The 18,464-nt window shown below is 41.7% G+C and overlaps 1 protein-coding gene and 1 long non-coding RNA gene across 4 annotated transcripts in view; one reads left to right on the top strand and one right to left on the bottom strand.

Annotated features, from left to right (window-relative positions):
• The window catches only part of LOC142495243 (uncharacterized), a 242,228-nt gene that overhangs the window by 183,760 nt on the left and 40,004 nt on the right, over positions 1–18,464 (bottom strand). The gene's annotated exons all lie outside the window — the stretch shown is intronic.
• The window catches only part of EPYC (epiphycan), a 68,051-nt gene that overhangs the window by 38,092 nt on the left and 11,495 nt on the right, over positions 1–18,464 (top strand). For both annotated transcript variants that reach the window (XM_075600446.1, XM_075600447.1), the window contains exon 3: positions 14,160–14,325. In XM_075600446.1, the coding sequence (XP_075456561.1) occupies positions 14,160–14,325 (166 nt within the window). The remainder of the gene's footprint in view (positions 1–14,159; positions 14,326–18,464) is intronic.

The following is an 18,464-nucleotide window of genomic DNA, read 5'->3' on the forward strand; positions in this document are numbered from 1 at the left end:
CCTGTCCAATGGCCTTCCCTATAGCAGCCACAAGCTTTGCAGGGGAGTAGGAGCCTAGCTGGGGCCTAGGGGGAATGTCTGACCTAGTGCAGGAGTCACAGACCCCTGCACACATACACCCTCACATACCTGTGTCCCAGCTCCTACTGGCATGCTTCTCAGTGTACTCTAAATGATTCGCATAGGCGCCACAATTTCCTTAAATATAAACAGTGATATACAAATTTAAAATAAAAAATGTACATAAGATGTTACCCAACCGGATACTTCTCAACCTTTCTAGGAAATTTGCTAAGATTTCCCACAGATGCAGTTTTTCTTTGGGGTGAGAAGGGAGCGATCCAATCAGGAGCACCTCATGAAAAATAAAAAACATAAAAAACAATAATAGTGTAGTATATTAATATAATATGGGCTAGATGCAGGTCTTGGCTCTTGAGGATTTTCTACTTACAAAATGTAAGAAAAAGTAGTGCTTTTTTCTGACTCAGTCAGGAGGTGTGTATGTAATTGGTCTTCTATTCCAGGGATGTTAGCATTCAAATCTCCATTCGGTTCATGCAATTGAAACAAAACAGATATAGCCCAGTAGTGCAGATGGTAAATATAAAGCGTTTATATATTGAGGAATAAGGATAGCACTCACACTAAGTACAATTGTATGTACATGTAAAGGTTTCTTTAGCAAATGAATGCTCTTGTTTGCGGCAGTGTTTTCTCCCAGTCTTCCTCCTGTGGCAAAGTGTGTCGCCAGCGACGGCGTCTGACGTCACTTTCGCTTTCGCGGGTGGACCGCATCCGTTGGATATTGATGGCGGCACTGGAGGAAAGTCAGCCTGGGGGTTCTTGCGTCCGGCGTCTTCTCTTTTGGAGGCAGCTGCAGCTAGTTGAACGGCTCTACGCGTTTCGCTGACACATACAGCTTCGTCAGGAGCATTATGACGTCTATTGTCAGTGCCTTGTATTTATATGAGATCCCCTAATTGGCTTCATATTAACTATGCAAATTAGCTAACTTGCACACAAAAATTAACCCACAGGTTTGCCTATTCATAGGCACACTAGACTCTGTGGTCCAAAGCAATATACAACATATATTCAATTTTAATAACATTCAATTAATTATCAAAACAAGAAAAATTAAAGATTAAAAACCTTATTTAATAGTATGACTACCTACAATAAAACAAATATTCAAAATAGTATTATAAATAAATTAATAAATGGAAATAAAATTAATAAAGTGCTTATGACATCATGAGTATGGGGGAGAAAGGGAAAAAGAGAAAGATGCATCAGTGATTGATTCAATTAATACAAACAGATCTAGACCACAATATTATTTAATTTTGTTTAAAATATGCAGAGGTTTGTTTAAAAAAGTATTAGTCTAAAATTGCTAAAAAAATATCTATTGTTTGGATTTAGTATATAAATTAAGTTAAGTCATCCCTTACACATATTTAATAAGCAGTGAATCCATCATTTTAAATACATAATGTTAAAAACTTCAAATGACAAAAAAATGCCTAAAAATAAAGAAAATTTTCTTTACATTTTTCTTTATTTTTAGGCATTTTTTTGTCATTTGAAGTTTTTAACATTATGTATTTAAAATGATGGATTCACTGCTTATTAAATATGTGTAAGGGATGACTTAACTTAATTTATATACTAAATCCAAACAATAGATATTTTTTTAGCAATTTTAGACTAATACTTTTTTAAACAAACCTCTGCATATTTTAAACAAAATTAAATAATATTGTGGTCTAGATCTGTTTGTATTAATTGAATCAATCACTGATGCATCTTTCTCTTTTTCCCTTTCTCCCCCATACTCATGATGTCATAAGCACTTTATTAATTTTATTTCCATTTATTAATTTATTTATAATACTATTTTGAATATTTGTTTTATTGTAGGTAGTCATACTATTAAATAAGGTTTTTAATCTTTAATTTTTCTTGTTTTGATAATTAATTGAATGTTATTAAAATTGAATATATGTTGTATATTGCTTTGGACCACAGAGTCTAGTGTGCCTATGAATAGGCAAACCTGTGGGTTAATTTTTGTGTGCAAGTTAGCTAATTTGCATAGTTAATATGAAGCCAATTAGGGGATCTCATATAAATACAAGGCACTGACAATAGACGTCATAATGCTCCTGACGAAGCTGTATGTGTCAGCGAAACGCGTAGAGCCGTTCAACTAGCTGCAGCTGCCTCCAAAAGAGAAGACGCCGGACGCAAGAACCCCCAGGCTGACTTTCCTCCAGTGCCGCCATCAATATCCAACGGATGCGGTCCACCCGCGAAAGCGAAAGTGACGTCAGACGCCGTCGCTGGCGACACACTTTGCCACAGGAGGAAGACTGGGAGAAAACACTGCCGCAAACAAGAGCATTCATTTGCTAAAGAAACCTTTACATGTACATACAATTGTACTTAGTGTGAGTACTATCCTTATTCCTCAATATATAAACGCTTTATATTTACCATCTGCACTACTGGGCTATATCTGTTTTGTTTCAATTGCATGAACCGAATGGAGATTTGAATGCTAACATCCCTGGAATAGAAGACCAATTACATACACACCTCCTGACTGAGTCAGAAAAAAGCACTACTTTTTCTTACATTTTGTAAGTAGAAAATCCTCAAGAGCCAAGACCTGCATCTAGCCCATATTATATTAATATACTACACTATTATTGTTTTTTATGTTTTTTATTTTTCATGAGGTGCTCCTGATTGGATCGCTCCCTTCTCACCCCAAAGAAAAAATGCTTCTCAGTGTGCCAAATGTATCCATCTCCTGCAGGGGAAATCCTACAGCCCTATTGGCTGATTTGCGCCATGTGATGAACAGACCGAGGCTACTGGGAGCTGTAGTTCCCATGCGGAGCACCTGGGTGTAATGGCCGTCACGGGGAACCTTCTGCGCATGCGAAAAGGTGTAGCAAGATGGCCGGCATACTCACAACCTTCCCCTGTGCGAGCTGAAATGGCTGCCGCAACTCCCAGCACTTAACTGCGCATGCGCAACTGTGCACAAGACGTCGGCGCCCTAAGGAGAGAGCTACCGGTGACTCCGGCGAATCGGTCGCCCGTCGCAACCGCCCGCAGCACCACCTGTCGCAGTAAAGGCAAGGGGGAGGGAAGCAGCAGAACCGGGGGACTTGGCTACAAGTATGTCAATACAGCAACGAACGTTAGCTTATCAACATGCATAGTGAATACAGCGTTACTATTGATGTGACATTTACGTAGGTTATCCCTTTAAACCAGCAAAACATGAAATCTTATATATTTTTTTATTTTTATATACATCAGTTCTGTAGTAGTAGATAATAGTGTCTGTTTAAAAAAAAAAATGTATTCAACTCAGTGCCATTTTAATGAGTTTTAAAGCTTCCTTTGATTTCTATAGCAGGTTTTAGCCCACCTCCCAAGCAGCGCAAGATCTTTGCATCACTTTCCTGTTTGTGATCATTTGTTGCCAATGTTCCCAGCAGTTTGTGCTGCAAACTGTACTGATAGATGTTACCTTAGTAATTTAAGGCTGAGTCCCGGTGTCGGCGCTGCATGTGCGACTGCCAGGCTGGCGTTGCGTGCAGCCGAGATCCCCGGTCTGCAGTGCGCTGCAGGGGGAAAGATGGGGGAGAGTGATGGGTGCGTGGGGCGCAGCCACAACGTCACCCGGCAGATTCGCCCTCATTGGCTGAACCGCCGGCGGGTGTGGCCAGCGCCCATCACGAGCACAGATTTTCTGTATTCAGGGAAATCTGTTCGCAAAACGCAGCGGGCAAGGTGGGTAGCGGGCCTGGCCCCAGTGAGGAGTGGTTCTTGTTCCTGCAGCGCTCTCTGCAGCAGGCAGCGGGTACCTAGCCTAAGCATACATTGTAGCTCCTGAGTTACATTGACTGCAGGATTGAGACTGAAAAGCAGCCATTACGTTAGGCACACACTCAGGATTTTTACAGATTTATAACGGGAGCACCAAACGATTACCAGCTTAGGTAAGAAGGTAGAATTATACATTGGCACATGGTTTACATATAAAAATAAGAAAGAGAAGAAAAGAAAAAGGAAGGGGGAAGAGGGAAGAAATATTGCTGCTTTAAGTAGCCTAACAGAGTTGAGTGAATCTGGACTCTAGTGCTTCAAATTTATTCCAGAATCCTCTACACTGGAAGCTCTCACGAGCAGGACCCTCGTTATCTCTCTGTATCTATTTGTGCACTTATGTCCTTATTTGTATGTAACTGTTTATGTAATTATCAAATCAAAGTACCAAATTATACTGCGCTGCGGAAAATATTGGCACTTTAACGATAAACGATAATAATAATCACAATCTTGGTTATAAATCCTGCGAAATGTTCACTCAGGTGAAACTTTATACGTTCATATATTTCTCCCAAAACTAAATGGAAAGATAGACCCCTGGACAGAAAGCTGTGATTAAACCCCTCTCTCACAGTTTAGGGGCATGCTTTTACTACCACCACCATTTCTCCCCGCCTCCCCCCCATCCACTCACATCCCTCCAATCCACTCACCTCGCCCCCATGCACTCCCCTCCCCTCCCTCCCTTTAGGAAGTTAACATAAAGCTAAGAATTGAGCTAAATGTTCTCTCTAACAACTCTATAAACAAAGCATCCCCATCCACCCCATCCACCCCTTCCCCCTCTCCCTCTATCAAGAATCGAAAAGGGTTAGACTGCTCCCTTTCTTACAAGGTGTAAAGTTGGATAAGCAATATGGTTATAGAGCAAATTATAAGGTCTTACTCACTACCTAAATACCAGTGTACCCCATCACCCTTGCCCTCCCTTCCTCCCTCTCTAGTTATAAAAGATACCACTGACAGATGGAGTTCAACATCCCAACGGCAAACCGAAGCAAAGAATCTACTGTAAATGCTTAGAGACAGTGGTTATAAGTACATACCAATGTATAAAGTGTAATAACCAAAATGTTAGCAATCCAAGCAATTCCTGTAAGTTTTCCCATGTTCGCAACACAACTCAATGCCCATAACTTCTCCCCCCTCCTCCCCCCACCAACCACATCTCCCCCCCCTTCTCACGCTCACCCACTCTCAAGCTACAAAAAATATTACTGTCAGATGGGCATCGCCTGTCCAATATCAAACTAAAGCTAAGAATCTAAATGTTTAAAGATAGTGGATATAGACATATGTCAATATATGAAGTGTAATAGCCAAAATGTTAGTACCTGTAATTGAAGCAATGTATCTCTCTCTCTCTCATATATATATATATATATATCTCCCCATGTGCTCAACACAACCCGGAACCAGCTTCCCCCCCCCCCCCTACCACCGCGCCCCCCCCCGCGTGCCCCATCCCCACTCGTACCCCCCCTCCCCTCCCGCCCTTCCCCTCCCTAGCCATAAAAGATTTCACTGTCAGGAGGGCATTGCCCTCCCAAGGTCAAACTGGAGCCAAGAATCTAAGGGTTTAGAGATAGGGGATATAGTTATACTATAATATATCAAGGGTAATAAACAAAATGTTAGCAAACAATGGGGTCAATGCACTAAGATCCGATAGAAAGCTAATCACCAGGTTTTTAAAATCTCCATTTTTTTGCAGCGTTGCTATCACGGTTTGCAGAAAGCCCCGAATACCAGTGATTGCAATATTTGCAAAAATGGCGAGTAGCCGGCGACGTGAAGATCACTCCTGTGTAAAGGGCTCATATGGCGAGTTGTTTCTGCTGCAGAGACAGAGAGCCGCGCTCTCCCTGCACAATTCTCGGCCGAATGTTTTTCTTCCATTTTAATGTTATTACTAGTGTAGAGGAGCAGGGGGTCTGCGGAGCAGAACCATGTTGATTTCAGGTCCGGGGACCCCCTGCTTCCCAAGATACAGGCCCCGTATTAGCCAATGTTTTGAAGACAATCCCATTGGCTGTAATACAGCCATGTGGTTTGAAAGATGTGACATACCTCATTTGGAGATGACGTAACATCCTTAAAAAACAAACAAAAAAAAGATACAGCGTCTAATCAGATTGGAGCTGTACCATCTGAACCAAAAATGTGACATCATAGGCTATATTTAAGGCCTTGACGCCTCATTTGAGCTCAAGAAGCAGACGAGACAACATCGTGTTGTGGATCTACCTTTGGATTTTTTGGATTAACAGATGAAGAAAGATGATGAAGAAAATAAAGAAATAATTACAGATAAAGAAAGAAGAAGGTGTTAGAAGATCAAAGAAAGAAGAATTTGGTTACCTGGTCTGGAACTTCATGGTGGATGGCATCGGATTGTCATCGGTGGGTATAGTGGGTCCGGGGTGGGTGCTTACGCCTCCCAGGTGGTGAACAAGGGATTAACCCCTTAATTATTACAGCGGTTATAAACCAAATATATAATCGCCACGCTTCTCCATGTAAGGAGCATGCAGCTTGCGAAGGGATTGGCCATACAAATGTGAAAAACATACAGTGAATCCCTGCACTTCTCCTTTTGGGATAGCAATAAATGGGGAATAAATATATATATATATATATATATATATATATATATATATATATATATATATATATATATATATATATATTTCACATAACATTAGTATGCATTTAGCGTAGGGGCCTGCTATAGAGACTTACCTTGACGTTGTTAGCAGGCTTGGCATTATTTGATCAAAGGATGTAAACCAAAAGTCTCCTTTATCATATAGATTTTTACACCATATATATATATTTATTCCCCATTTATTGCTATCCCAAAGGGAGAAGCGCAGGGATTCACTGTCAGCGATTATTAACCGCTACGGTAATTAAAGGGTTAGGGGCAATTAGATTATTTTATTTCATGTGCCTGGCTAATGTTTGTTTTAATAATGGGCAAATGAGCTATTATCCATATCTAGATAATAGTTATTTTGCACTTTATTGTACAGTATGTGTTTAGTGGTGGGTGGGTGTAATTATTGAAATGTATGCCACATACACACAAGGACCACCCACGGGAACCCCCAGACACCCATGGAGGCCACCCAAGGACCCCCAGACACCCGTGGGAACCACCCGAGGGCCCAAAGACACCCGCGGGGACAACCCAGGGACCCCCACAGGCCTCTGGTATGAATCCTGTTTTAAAAATAAATGATGGTTTCATGTGGGGGCAAAGGGGATGGGTTGTGTATTGGTGATTCTAACATATTGTAATGTTTATTGGGGGCAGAGGGGGTGAATAAAGAGCCAAACACCCCCTTCACTCACCCCCTCTGCCCCAATAAAGCCCCAATAAAGCCCCCATTAACCCCTTCATTGCCTCAGCGGTTAGCATTTTTATTGCATGGGATTGATGCCGGGGGTCTCCGGTGCTGAAATGAATGGATATCAGCTCCGGAGACTCCCGACATCAATCCGATGCAGGAAAAAAAAAAATTCTTTTTGGGAATACATATTATTTGCAAATCTGTGGAACGGCCATGGGAGCCAAATTTGCTCCTAGCTATGCCAACCTATATATGGGACTGTGGGAGAGTACCCATGTGTGGGGGAATGCTGTGCTGGGGGCGGGTTTGGTTTTCTATGGCCGCTTCATAGATGATATTCTTATTATTTGGGATGGTGAGAGGGGCACCCTGGAGGCGATTTTGGAATCCTTCAGTAACAACAAGATGGGATTGAAATTTACATACAACATTCACTCAGATACTATAGTATTCTTGGATCTAGAGCTTTTTGTGGGTCCTAATAATGCTATTCACACTAAAACACATTTCAAAACTGTGGCTGCTAACAGCTACCTACAATATGGTAGCAATCATTACAAAAAATGGTTAGATAATATACCAAAGAGTCAGTTCCACAGATTGAGACGCAACTGTTCTATGGACAAGGATTTTTTTACCCAGGGCACAGATCTTTCATTTAAGTTTCAGGAGAAAGGCTATGATATGGCAATTGTCAACAAATCTTTTTTAGATGCTAGCCTACTGGATCGTATATCTTTGTTGGACAAATCCAAAAGAAAAACAATAAATAAGAATGAGGTTACATCTTATGGATTGGTGCCTAAATTTATTACGCAATTTAACCAATCTGCCAAACAGATCAAAAAAATAATGAATGACCATTGGAACATTCTGGTCAGCGATCCAGAAATTGGTCATCTATTGCCAAAATATCCTCCTGTTACTTTTAGGAAAGCTAGGAGTATCAAAACAATGATTGCTCCTAGCAAATTAAAAACATCCAAAGTAGGTAACAATTCTAGAAAGGATGGATCTATTCCCATTAGAGTTAAAGGGAACTTTGGATGCGGGAGAAGTAGATGCCTTACGTGCAAACATTTGATCAGAACAAATAAATTTAAATCATTTTCCAACGGCACCTCACATGATATAGTAGAGTACATCAACTGTCTCACTGAATACGTCATCTACCTAATATCATGTGAGTGCGGTCTACAATATGTAGGCCGCACATCAAGAGCCCTAAGCACGAGATTCTTAGAGCATCGAAGAAACATAATAAATGGGTGTCAAACCCACAACCTCTCCCGCCATTACTGTAACGAACACTCAAAAGATCCTAGGTCCCTACGAGTTATGGGCATCGAGTATATTCCTCCTACCTTTATGGGTGGGGATCGTTTCAAAAGATTATGTATGAGGGAGACTTACTGGATGTACATTTTGGATACATTACACCCAAAGGGACACAATGACCATATTGACATTAGCACTATAGTGTGATCACTCAAAGTGGGTGATCCTTCGGAGGTCTGGTTTGAGTGCTCAGGCAGCACTCCCTCTGAACTATAGTGACATGTCAGGTCTGTAAATGCTTTTCCTTTATAGACTTCTATCCTGGTGTACTATACATTTTATTGTGATTTACTGAAGATGTATCTGTTCGGGTCTGCGGGCCGGTCCTGCCTTTTCATTTATTTATATATCTTTGCATTTATTCACATATAAATAAATTTAAATATTAGTATTTTCTCTTTACATACACATATATTCTTTTTAGCTATTGTTCAGGGAATGTTTCCACAATCTATTTCATTCACTCAATTTAAATTTTTCACTCAAAATACAGTTATACTATCACATATATATACATCATTATTCATAATCATTTAATTGCCTACACATCCCACACTTGTATCATAATACATATCATTTTCACTACATATCGTTTTGACATTTCATCAGTCCTTGCTAACAACTACTTTTGCTGTTCTTCTGACTCCAGCAATATTCGTTGATACTCATCTTTTCTATTAAGGATAATAACAGGTATATATTTGTACATATACAATATACTAACTATTAAGTGGGACAATTGGGTAGTATTGTATTCACTTTCGCCTACATTCTCCAACTCTTGAAATTTTTAACTAAAAATTTAAAATCATTAACTATATTAAACTTTGTAGAACTTCACTAATGTTTGTACTTATTTATTTGTTTTCAATAGTAATGCACTATCTGAAATAATGATTAACCCCCTTTGGATATCATATGTGCTATCCCAATTAAAGTATTAGTTCAATTTATATATTGCAACATATCCCATCCCTTTCTTCAATTTTTTTTTTTTTTTGACTATCCATTGCAGTATAGTAAAACTAAGAATTCCATATAAATGAGCTATGTTTCATCTTTTGCAAGAACAGTGGTGTCCTCATAACCTTTCTATAGTAATCTATGTAATAAGGAAACATCACATCTATGAAAGGTTCAAAATCATGTAATCAACGTTTTAATAGGCATCTTTCAATCATGTATGCAAATTAACTTGTCTATAAGTACTGTGGGGTTACAGCCAATGGGTATCCCCTGATGAAGTCATCCTGATGACGAAACGCGTAGGGCGTGGCTGAGACGGAGGAGGCACTTTCCCACTGAACTCAGTGCATTGCGGATGCAGTATTGAGAGCGGCAAGCCAGACCAGAAGGAACGGGCAGATCTCCACTATTCCTGGTGGTGCAGCAGCCAGAACGAAGTAGGCAAAGTCTGTGGCTCCCGGAGGGATTTCCTGTTGCGGGGCACACGCCGGGAGGACGTCATTTCCGGTGAAGGAGACTGCTCAACACGTGTGTAGGAGAAGACTCCGTTGCTGTTCCAGACGCTACCGGAGGCTTATGAGGGCCAATCTCATAACTGCTCGTTATTTCCGTTTGATTTGTGAGTGGGCATTTGTCTGTTTTTTAATGTTCCATAAAATCATTATTTTACTTTAATGCACTAGGTGTGCGCCTGTTTTTTTCTCTTTTTCTCTCACATATATATATATATATATATATATATATATATATATATATATATATATATATATATATATATATATTTCACATAACATTAGTATGCATTTAGCGTAGGGGCCTGCTATAGAGACTTACCTTGACGTTGTTAGCAGGCTTGGCATTATTTGATCAAAGGATGTAAACCAAAAGTCTCCTTTATCATATAGATTTTTACACCATATATATATATTTATTCCCCATTTATTGCTATCCCAAAGGGAGAAGCGCAGGGATTCACTGTCAGCGATTATTAACCGCTACGGTAATTAAAGGGTTAGGGGCAATTAGATTATTTTATTTCATGTGCCTGGCTAATGTTTGTTTTAATAATGGGCAAATGAGCTATTATCCATATCTAGATAATAGTTATTTTGCACTTTATTGTACAGTATGTGTTTAGTGGTGGGTGGGTGTAATTATTGAAATGTATGCCACATACACACAAGGACCACCCACGGGAACCCCCAGACACCCATGGAGGCCACCCAAGGACCCCCAGACACCCGTGGGAACCACCCGAGGGCCCAAAGACACCCGCGGGGACAACCCAGGGACCCCCACAGGCCTCTGGTATGAATCCTGTTTTAAAAATAAATGATGGTTTCATGTGGGGGCAAAGGGGATGGGTTGTGTATTGGTGATTCTAACATATTGTAATGTTTATTGGGGGCAGAGGGGGTGAATAAAGGGCCAAACACCCCCTTCACTCACCCCCTCTGCCCCAATAAAGCCCCCATTAACCCCTTCATTGCCTCAGCGGTTAGCATTTTTATTGCATGGGATTGATGCCGGGGGTCTCCGGTGCTGAAATGAATGGATATCAGCTCCGGAGACTCCCGACATCAATCCGATGCAGGAAAAAAAAACATTTCTAAGTCCCATCTCACCACTTTTCGGCAGCTTCTCACCACCCTCTTGCCAACTTTTTCTGGCGGGAGATTTTTAAGAGGAAATCTCAATTCTAGAGCGGCGATTAGCCTTGATAAGCTAATCGGGGGCTAATCATGGCTTCTAGAATACCACTAGTTTCAAAAGCTGGTAATAAGTGGCATTTTTTTTTTCGGCAAAAAAAATTGACGTAAAGCTCTCTTACCACCGAGTTATTGGAGCTTACTGAATAGCAGTAGGCTTTTTTAGCGATAACGTGGCGATAAGTGACTTATCAGAGCTTAGTGCATAGATCCCAATGTCTGCATATACAGTATCACTATGTCTCTAACTCAGCCATAGGACCATATCTCCTCATCATCCCTCCCCCCGTCTAGTCCTACTCTCCATCTCCCCCACCGCCTCACCTCCACTCCCCCAACACTCCCCCCCCTCTACCTCCTACCCCCTCCCCCCCTCCATTCTCTCCCGGTTTAAACTAATTCATGTTTCCAACACCAACAAAACTGTAAAGACAAAATTGTTTAAGCTTACAGTATGTTAAAATGTTATCTCTGTTAAAATCAGCGGATGTCATATATGGTTATGGAGGGTTCTCTGCCCCTTCCGTTGGTGTTCCCCATGCTCGGTGCCCAGTGATTTCTCCCAAAGGCATTTTGCTTGTCTACCTTATCACCACGGTGATCAAGGCTACCACATTAGGGCTATTAATGAGCCCACTCTCATTTTCTCTAGTTTTCTCTCTTCTATCCGCCCGATCTATGCTAGAGATGATGCGTTCTTAGGGGTGATATGGCTCACATATGGTGGACACTACTTCTTCAGTTAATTCTACGAAACTAGTTGGATGTAACATTCTATTGCCTTATATCTGCTTACATTGGCCTTTGTCTATGTATTGGCCTGTCCTGTTTTTATTTCATCCTGTGTGCTGTTTTGGACACTTGTGAGAGACTTTGTAAGACTGTTCAAACTTCCCTATTGAATCCACCACTGCTGCATCGTGGCACGCTGAGGGCACCCCAGCAAGCTGCGTTTTAACCTCTGTGCAGAGGATACACCTGCCGAGGTACAGGAGCAGCTTCATATCGGCCAGGAAGCAGGAGCGATTTCACCGAGCCCCAGTACCAGCTGCTGAACCTGGCTGCATGAAGGGAAATCCCCTTGGGAGTGAAAAGACTGACGTCCTGCCCCAGAATCAACTGAGCTGCAGCAGCAGAGGGAAGCAAGCACCTGAATCTACAGCTAACAGCTGCCGAGTGGTAAACAGTGTGATACACACTACATGCCTTTTACCAACTTTTTTCATGTACGCAGATATATTACCCCCTTTTTAATTCTATAATATATTGTTGAATTTGCTTCACTATTTGGCGTTGTGCGCTGTTTTCTTTTGTGTTCACATATGGTGGACATGCCCGACGGTGCAGAACTTTTGGAGTATGATCCAAAATATAATTCTAGATGTTACAGAACTGTGAATTCACCTAGACCCGCTGATCTTTGTGCTGGCTAAACCAGTAGAAAATCTTCCACCACCCATGAAGAGGCTGATCTCCTTTATTCTAACCGCAACAAGATGTTCTATAGCTGCGGCATGGAAAAAAAATGAACACCCCCTCTAGAGGAACGGTGAATAAAAGAATAATCGAAGTTATAGATATGAAGAAACTGACTGCCTAACTAAATCAAACTACTGAACAATTCTACAAGACATGGGAGCCCTGGCTCCAGAACTAGGGAGATATAGGGAGGAAAAGTCCCATCTCTGTACACCCCACTGAGCTCTCCCCCCCACCTTTTCCCTCCTCCCCACCCCCCCCCCCCCACCCCCCCACCCTTCCCTCCCTCTCCAATCTATCTTTCTTCCATCTTATCTTCTCTGTCCATTTTGAATTCATATCAGACTACAGATAAGCAGAACACTGTTACAAAGGGAATAATATATAAACATCTCCTCTGTCATTCAAATATACAAAATGATGACAGATTATATACCTTAAATGTGGATGTTTATTTTGTATGAAAATACCTTGTACACTGTATATCGTCTCTAATGTGACTCCCCCTTTGTACAGTCAAGATGTGTTTGTCTCAGAAACATGCAATAAAAAAAGATTGAAACAAAAACAATAATAATAATTCCATGGCGTACAGCCCCCCTCATAACTCAAGCCCGTATTCTTTGCTTATAAAAGTCATTGTGTGTACAAATATTTTCACACAATATTTCTTATCTTCCAATTGCGTTTCCCTCTATGAAAAGTTTGTCAGAAATATTTAACAAACTGAGGCTAGAATTATAGTGCACATAGTATGTGTGCGTCAATGATAAATACCCGTCTCCCTATGACAGTGCACCAGTGTGGACGCGCGCGGCATGGCCGCAATTTGAAGAGACACAAAATTTTATCTTTTCAAGTGCAACCGCGTGACATCTGCGTTACGTGAGTGGTTCAGCAAATTAGGGCGAACCAGCTTTGCAACGCGTCCGACACGCTTCCCCAATCTCCTGCAGCCAGGTTCACAGTTCACTGGGGCTGCAGGAGTGCGCTCCATCACGCAGGCACTATAATTCCAGCCTAATAATGGGATTTGGAGGGGTTTTCTATTTAGTTTTTACAAGATCACAATATTTTACTGACTGAACTCTAGGTTGATCCCAATTGTATTGTGGATACTTAATTAAAAATATTAAAAACATTGAAAATAATAAAAATCCATAAAAAACGCACATACTGTATCTATAGTACAAATGTACTGCATTTAAAATGGTAGTTTCGATTTTTGAGGTAAAACACACATAGCAATGGGAATGGAAGCAGCACAATATGGATGTGTCCTACAGTGACACCTTGTGTTTAACTTCAGTACATAAAACCTTTAAAATATACTAATGCTGGAAAGAATTGTTAGTTTTAATCTTCCTGATTAATTAATGTACTTTTCATTCTTCAGATAGAGATTGGGACAGTATTGCCTGTTGTGAATAGGCCAATACTGTCTCCAGAACAGGTTCCAGAAGACATAGAAGAAGGGGAAGAATCAACGCCAAAATTAATTGATGGGTCTTCACCACAGGGACCCTTGTCTCCTGGAGTCCTTGGTCCAGAAACAAGTGCAGGTTAGTGCCACTAGAATTTAGCCGTTTTGGACAAGGCAAGAGCAGGCTGCAGGATATGAAGGCATTTTACAAAGTGGATAACAAGCAACTGCAGATTAAAATACATGAATATATTTTACATCGTTGTTTAGTTATTTTAATTTAGGTGGTGAACTGTGAATTCGATCAAAACCTACATATTATTACTGCTGCTTTTTTTTTTTTAGTTCATATACATATAGGAAGTAGGGTGCTCCAATAAATAGGAAATATAAACAATTTTAAATAGTCCTTAAAGTATAGACTCTGGAATAAGACTCTATTTTGGAGTGGGTATACGAGTGATAAGCCAGTAATGTAACAGCATAATTTTTTAGCCCATTAATCTTACTGCTGGACCTAATATACACTTCAAAAGAATTTTACTGAAGCTACAAGTGATATATACTCTTGCCCAATTAGTGATTCTGTTACAGTTGCAGATATTAGAGAATCTGTTAGTGGGAGCAAACCTAATATTACATTAACATCCTGATCCCTGCTCCCCTGAAAAGGTACATGGCTACCCTGTTAAAGCTGCAGTTCAGTCAATATCCTGCATGTTTGTTTGTTTTTAATAAATCAGTTCTGTAGTAAGAAAAAATACTTTTAGCATTTTCTGTTTTTAAAAAAACAACTTTGAAAGACCAATTTTCTTGTATTCTATTTTAACAGCCATTTGCTAAGGCACTGCCCCTTCATGTCCTGTCACAAGCCCTGGCACACCCCTTTGTCAGCCCTGCCCTCCCTCTAGCACTTGTCAGTGCAGGATTTCTCATGAATATTCATGAGCTTCCACTGCCAGTCGAGCAGATTATAAACAAATCCCAGCTTTTAATATGTCACCAAATTTTGACCTATCAATACATGGAAAACGAATTGAGCTACAGCTATACTGTTCTTTAGCTAATTAGAGATTGCACACATGAAACTATTGAAGTAAAAAAATAAATGTAAAAAAAAAAAAAAAAAAGACTGAACTGCAGCTTTAAGTAATACATATTATAAATACGTACAGCCATCCAATAAAACAGCCAATTGGTAATATTATTAACATTCTCCTTGGTGGAAATTAACAATCATTCCCTAAGCATGTAAAGCAGTGGTTTTCAATCTTTTTTTCTCTCGGGGCACACATGACAGAGACACAGTCAGGGCGCAGAAATTCACAGGGGGCAGAGTCACAAGTCAGAGGGGGCAGAGAGTCGCAGAGGGCAGAGATTCAAAGGGAGCAGAGTCAAGAGTCAGAGTCACAAGAGTTAGAGGGGGAAGGAAGTCACATGGGGCAGAGAGTCACAAGAGTCAGAGAATCACGAGAGATAGAGCGCTTGAGAGTCATGGGAGACAGAGCAGATAAGTCACAGGAGACAGAGAGGGGCAGAGAGCCACAGGAGTAAGAGGGAGCGGGGAGTCAGAGAATCACAGAGAATCACAGAGAACACACACACACATCACAACAGGACAGTCACAGAACACATTCACCAACAGGGCAGAACAAATACTCAGGACAGAGAGACACAAAGCCTCACCTCTCTTCAGTTCATGCTGCTTCCTCCTCTCCTGGGCCACACCCCGCAGGCTCCTGACATCTCCTCCTAATTGGCCTTTGCTGAGTAATGCAGCCAATCAAGATAGAGGAAACAGCTCAGCCCCCTAGCAACTGCTCTGCTTTGGGAGAACGAAGCAACCCGCAGCACCCTTTTGATCCTATCACAGAAAACCCAGAGGTGCTGCGGAACCCCGTTTGGGAAACACTGATGTGTGGGTCTCTACATTAAAAACAGAAATCCAAAACAATATTGTTGAGAATCTCCACAATATATACTGAATGTGAAATGATACATGTTTATATCTAATGCATTAATTTCGTGGGATACATTAACTAACTACGACACGAAAAGAAACCTAGTATGAGCACTCTCACGACAATCTGGATGATTAGTGTTTGGTTTAAAACAACTTTTAATATAAACAATGAATGTAAAATAATGGGTATTAAAAAACAACAACGCAAAGACGTAGCTGTGATCCCAGTGAGAGTGTTATAGTATAACTCTGGATCAATCAATTGCGTGTGGTAAACTGAATATATCAGTTACCCTAATTATTGCAAGCAAGTCAGTTTAGCTTGGTGTCCCTGACAAAATGAAGGGAAAACCACAGGACAAAAAGTACCAATAACCTAAATAATTGTATATCAGTGATGCAGGAGCAACGCTACGTAGTTCTAGCAGTAAGCTACTATGGCTGATAATAATCTCTACATAGGGAGTAGGTTCTCTATATGGTGTATCCACAAGGGGGTTTAGAGCTCTGTACACTACAGTAGATCATGGGAGTGCAACATTTTCCTGTTGCGCCCCTGTCTGGCCTTCTCCGGATTCGTGCCCCCTCCATCCTACCTGCAGCCGCGTCAGATGACGCTCCGGGGTCATGTGACATCCGGTCACGTGACCCGCTGTGTCATTTGACGCCTGTGACGTTGGATGACCCATCGGCGTCATTTGATGCCGCATTGCCATGGAGACGCATAACAATGTCTGAATCCCGGTACGTTTTCTTGTTGTAGGGGCCTCACGCTATCCCCCGGCATTTTCTTTAAAAGCCTGGGGGAAGAGCGCGGGACCTGTGCAACCGCACATGCCCCCCCAGACAAATCTCCTGCCCCCCAGTTTGCGCACCCCTGCACTATGTAATCGCTGCAGCATGTGTCCCTGATACCAATGTAATAGCAGGATCTGTGTCTCAAAAAGCCTCATGCCACATGTTGGGTGATCAATCAACAGCAACTATGTAACTGCAGATGAAAGGGTTTGAAAGCAGTGACCAGGTTTCTTACAGACTACCAGCTGAAATACACTAGGCTATCTCAAAGTCTGGTGAATATTTCAGAAACCGGGCTAGCCTGATATAGTTGTAGCCAGGCTGGTTTCTTTGGCTGCTAAGTCTGCACTCCCTGGCAGTAAGTCCTGGTAAAAGCAGGCCTGCCCGGAGTTATCATAGGTTTTCCCCACTCACAGTAGCTTTTTGAGTGACAGGGGAGGCGGTGGGATTAGGCCTGTGTGTGTCCAATCACTGGATTCAGACCTGGTACCTACTTTCCTTGTACTTAAAGAGCTGCACTGCTACATTTAGTCAGTGTCTCTACCTATTTGAGAGAGGCTGGTCTACAGTAACAATTTTGCAGGGCTCTGCCAATCTGTATTCCCTCCCCTAGGGGAGTGGATGGGAGACTATACCCCTTACTTCCCCAGGGAGTAAGGGAAGAGCAAGGACTGTTTTAGGGCCCCTTGGCCTGGAGTGGAGGTCCAGGGTACATCCTGAGGGTGAAGCCCCACAAAGTGAAGTGAGCTGTGTATGCTGTTCCATCTGCCAGTGTACTAAATAATGTGATCCTGTTCAAAGATATCTTGTTGCCTGAGGCTACAATCTATCCGGTGGAGGGGAAGCAAGTTCTCCTGCAGGGATAATCCCCACATCCCTTGGGCCTGCAAGAGCTAGAGACGCTGTCACCGTGAGAAAGAATCAGTTACTACCCCAGAAGCCTGTCCTGTTCTCCGCAACACAGAAGGAGAGTCAGATCTACTGTAAGCCAGCAGGTATGCACCACACCACACCGTGTAATGGCGAAATCTCCCAGAGAGGGGGTGAAACACCATTACATTTGGAGGCGGGGAGATCATCAGGATAGGCTTTCAGCGAAGCAGAATTGGAAATAATAAGCTACGCTTTCAGAGCAAGTGCTGAAGGAAGGAGAGAGGCTAGGTGTAGTGTCCGGGGGAACTCCTTTCTCCAATCTCGGAAGTAGGCTTTAGACTGCCCTATCAGGTTAATGGTCTGGAGACACAAGGGCTATTGCTGTTCTGAGTCACCCTGAGATGGGTAGTCGGGATGCCAAAAGGGGGTGCTCTGGTTAACTTAGTCCCAGGGACCTCTGAAGAGGGTCCACGATACTGGTAGCCAAGCAGGGCGGCATAAGGTACTGATAGGGAGTGTCATAGGAAAAGTGTCTGACGTACAAGTTGCCTAGACCCCTCTGTTGGAAGAAGCCCAGAGTACTACTAGCCGTATCTTCCTCCAATCCTAGGGGAGCAATGTGGGAAGCCATAGAATAATAAAAA

The sequence above is a fragment of the Ascaphus truei genome, chromosome 5, assembly GCF_040206685.1.
Source record: "Ascaphus truei isolate aAscTru1 chromosome 5, aAscTru1.hap1, whole genome shotgun sequence".
In the NCBI taxonomy this organism is placed as follows: domain Eukaryota; kingdom Metazoa; phylum Chordata; class Amphibia; order Anura; family Ascaphidae; genus Ascaphus; species Ascaphus truei.